Genomic DNA, 4,370 nt, shown 5'->3' on the forward strand with positions numbered 1-4,370 from the left:
ATAACTTTACTACAATTCCGTAAGTATAATGTATGTGATGTCTTCTTCTTCTTCTTCGAGTTTCAATCTGAAATTCAGCCAAAATCAAGTCTAATTTTCACCAAAACACCCTCAAAATTGAGATATAAATTCCAAACAATATTTTCAATTGTTTGCAACAACACCCAATCCAAACAAATAATGATTTTTGAAAACCCAAATTCTAATTCAAAGCTTCAAAACTTTTTAATGGCTGTCAATGGTGGAATTGTTGCTCTTTTACTGGAATTAGGGCTGATCTTCGAAAGTATTTTCTTCTTCATTGAAAGTTAAGCAAGCAACGGGCGTTAATGGAGGTGTGTGGTAGAGTATTTAGAGCTTGAATCTAAAAAAATGTAGAGGAATTTTTGAAGAAGAGTGAAAGGATTTTTGAAGAAGAGTGAAAATAGGCATTAATGGAGAGAGATACCGAAGATACGTGGAGGTGGGGGTGGGGAGAGAGAAACGTGGGGGGAGTGGGATATAGACATTAGAGTGATTTTAGGATTTAATTATTATCATTAAATGCCTAAAAATGTACATAATTGATAATTTTATATATATTATATAATTAGATTAAAACTTGAGTAGGGAGGGTAATAAAGTTTGAAATAGTGTATAAGAATATAAAAATTCCTTTAATAATATAATTGCCCAACCCTGGTACTCAATACTTTCTCAAAAGTGGCTAATTGGCTATTGTTATTTTCATATAGCAAATTTTGAGAATAGTGGTGGCGCTCCAATATGCAACCTTATAATCCTCGAGCTACCTTAATCATAGAAAGTTAGAAACACCCTTTTCCAGGAAAAAAAGAATCTTCGAAATTGACTCTTCTAAATCACTCCTTTAACCATATTCTATCTTTCACAAGCTTGAGCGGTGATGAGTGATGACAAAATGTGAAGCATTATTAGTCCTACAAGTAAAGTGAATGAGCTGATGATTCCCCAAACTTCAAACATTTGGAATAATACTGGATATAGTCATACATATGCAAGGTAAAAACCCAAATACTTGGTACATTTGACCATATCAGAATCCAGTAAGCGCTGCAACCAGGCGCAAATTTTACTAAAGGTGCCCCGTACATATCGTACAGCATATAAAGCTGCAATAAGTTTTAAGATTGACAATCCACTTGCTACTAGTCTTGCATTGGAAAATCTTCCTGTGAAGATCGGAAAACCAAAATCACCAATCAACTTTCACAAAAGAGCGATCTTCGTAGATTAAAGCGCCTCCAAAGAAGTTTAGATAATTGATAAAGCAGCAATGACCCTAATAGATACTATCACCCAATCTAGAAGCCTACTTTACAAAAAAGAGCTGCCCTTCTATGCTTTCCTTAGATCACTTAAGAAAGTGCGGACTAATCAAACCAGCAATCTCAAGGAACCCAACACGATCCTTTCCAGCAAAAATATTCTTCAACTTCTCATCACAGATAATGACCTTCTTGTTTTGAGGATCCTACAATGGTAAAAGTTCATTAAGTATTGGAGAAACTTTAGAAGCATATATGTTAATCAGATACAAACAAATGAGTAGGATAAACCAAACTACACATTATGCAATTCAAAAGTGTAAGCAACACAGACAGTTGACATAAATAGTAGAAAGCATCGCCTTCTTTTCAGGAGCTTCTCAAGTAAATTATAGAAATCACATCATTCAACAAATAGCTAAAAACAGATAATATATAAACAAAGACAAATTTATAGGGTTTTAATTCACTAACTACACATTAAAATTAATAGAGTGATAGAAGAAACTGGCCCACAAGCACTATGCACTCTTTGTAGTTACAGTTGCAACAAAGTTCCAAACCTTCAGCAGATACTTTAGATGATATCTAGATGGAAACAAGCAGCAAATTCGGCAGAGCATGCTAAAGCACTAAATCAGCAATGTTTTATGGCATCAAGCCTACATTGTATAGATAAACTCTCTCTCAACATATTTCTAGATGAGTATCAAATAGGAGAGCAAACATATTAAATAAGACTTGTACAAATGATAAAGCATCATAAAAGTCCCAGAATAAATTCATTGATGCTTGATGTTCTATAAGTGAATGCAATTTGATAAAAGTAAAACAAAGTCCACCCACCAACAAATTGACCAAAACAACTGGCACAAGTAAAGAAAAGCCTGCATTGATAGCCAGTTTCCATGACATCAGAAATCATGAATCTTTCCCAAACTATAAAATACAGCCACTTCCCCCTCAATCTTCACCACATTAAACATACTGATGGAAGTTTGACAACCGAGCATGAAAACCAAATGCCATAAAGCTTCAGATACAGTAGACAGCAAGTCAGCTACTCGCCGCACAAAAAGGATATAGCGATAAGGCTTCACCAGGATTGGTTTTAAAAGGGAAGATTAACAGCTAAGAAAACCTATATTATCAGCTTGCTACTTTCTGACCAGATAGCATTATGAAACACTATATGAAGGAACTTAATGGCATTAAACTCAGATCGTAAACTGGCAATCAACTATAACTATGAACCAGATGCCTCTGAAGTTGGCCATACTAATATCAAAGAAACAATCCATACACTTGTTATGACTTCTTTTGATAAGTGCATATACTTGGTAAGATCAATGGATTTACAGGAACGGGATGACACTCCAGTAGTCTATATCTCCCATCTTTTTATTTGAGAATGCTTCTTGCTGGACCAACAAATAAAGAGCAACTTATCATTATTGCATTTTTTTACAGATTATTTTCCCTTTTTTCAATAGCACTAGTTTTAATACCAGCAAGAATCAGATCACCAATTCTTAACTGAAAGCTAGTAAGTGTGAAAAGCCTGCAGCTGACCCTCAACAGTCTTTGAGAGGACATAGATTCCATGTTGCATATCTATAAGACAATAATATTGCCAAAATGATACCAATAACGTAAGAAAAATAGAGATATTCCATTTCAACAAAGAAGTGTGACTACACATTACAAATCTATGATATAACCAACCAATTAATAACCTTAAAAAAAGCAATTTTTCATCAGAACCAACAAAAGCTCAAAAAGTTCCATATATGCATATTAGTGAAGATTTAAAGCATAGCCATAACACTACAAATCTGATTACCTAGAAAATATCAGTTGAAACTCACATCATAGACAACCAAATCAATCTGAGAACAAAAAACACTACAACACAATTACCAATGAAGAAACCTCACAAACCTCTAATCAGAAAAAAACAACACTCAACCTTTCAGCAGTTGCCAAGTTAGCAAAATCAAACTAAATCCACAAAATGCACTCATTCTAAAGTTTCCTTTTCTGAAAAAATAACCGAGGGCAAGCAGACCCTTCTCCACTAAAATACCAGGCTTATATCCGTGGGTTTGAACCCGTGACGTGCTCCCACACATCACGCACTATGCTCTTACTAGACCAAAACCCTGGGGGGCCACTCATTCTACAGTTAACCCACCTAAACAACACAAACATATAAACACGTATAGCAAAAAATGAACCACGAAAAAAGAACACTATGAAACAGCAAATCCCCAATAGCGTCATAATAACATATAAGTGAAGCGAAAATGGGGTATACCTGAAGGTTGTTCTCTTTGATGTGGGCCCAAATCAACTTAAGGGCTTGAGTACGAGGAATCTCAGCAATTCCACCAAGGAATGCCTGCATTTCCGGCGAAACTCGACGCGGCTTCATAATCCCCCTCGGTTCACGCTTCTTCGGCTCTGTAGCCACCGGCTTAGAAGCTGTGGCTAAGGTAACCATGCGCAGAGTGCGCAGATTAGCATGATGAGCAGCAAGAGGAAAAGCAAGCTTAACGGAATAAGACGAAGCTGACTTCACAAACGACGCCGTTTCGCCGGTGGTAGAGAATATCGAGAATGAGCCCAAGGACACCGCCATTATCTTCTTTCTCGAGTGTAGCTTTTGGTATTTTTTGAATTTGCGGTGAGATAAGAGTGGAGAAAAGGGTTTCTTTGTGTCCGTGAAAAATCAGGGTGAACCCGCCTTCTGGAATTTCTGTTTTAATGACTATGTTGCCCTTTATCCACATAAATTGGGCCGCTCTTGGGCTGATTGTCCACAGCTAGTGTCTAGAATTACCAAGCCCATATTTAGCGGAAATGACACCAGGTAGCCACTTTTAAGTATTCTGTTTAAAATATATTCACAGTTTTCAATGTATTTAATAGCCAATTTTGCTCAAACTTCAGGATACGGCATCCTAGAGCTTAAACTAGTTCAAACTTTAGGACATCATGGCCTAAAGTTCGAAAATTGTGTCCAGAAGTTCGAATCTTATGTCCTGAATTTTAAATTAGTAGTTCAGAAATTGAGGACACTTA

The 4,370-nt window shown here is 36.3% G+C and overlaps 1 protein-coding gene across 1 annotated transcript; it reads right to left on the bottom strand.

The window, feature by feature from the left end:
- Window positions 1-965: 965 nt before the first annotated feature.
- On the bottom strand, window positions 966-4,034 carry LOC104091364 (uncharacterized). The gene is made up of 2 exons (XM_009596693.4): window positions 3,604-4,034; window positions 966-1,492 (listed from the first exon to the last, which is right to left on the bottom strand). Exons 1-2 carry the CDS (start codon window positions 3,925-3,927, stop codon window positions 1,373-1,375), a joined length of 444 nt encoding a protein of 147 aa, XP_009594988.1. The 5' UTR covers window positions 3,928-4,034; the 3' UTR covers window positions 966-1,372.
- Window positions 4,035-4,370: the final 336 nt, after the last annotated feature.

This window comes from Nicotiana tomentosiformis, chromosome 1 (assembly GCF_000390325.3).
Source record: "Nicotiana tomentosiformis chromosome 1, ASM39032v3, whole genome shotgun sequence".
In the NCBI taxonomy this organism is placed as follows: domain Eukaryota; kingdom Viridiplantae; phylum Streptophyta; class Magnoliopsida; order Solanales; family Solanaceae; genus Nicotiana; species Nicotiana tomentosiformis.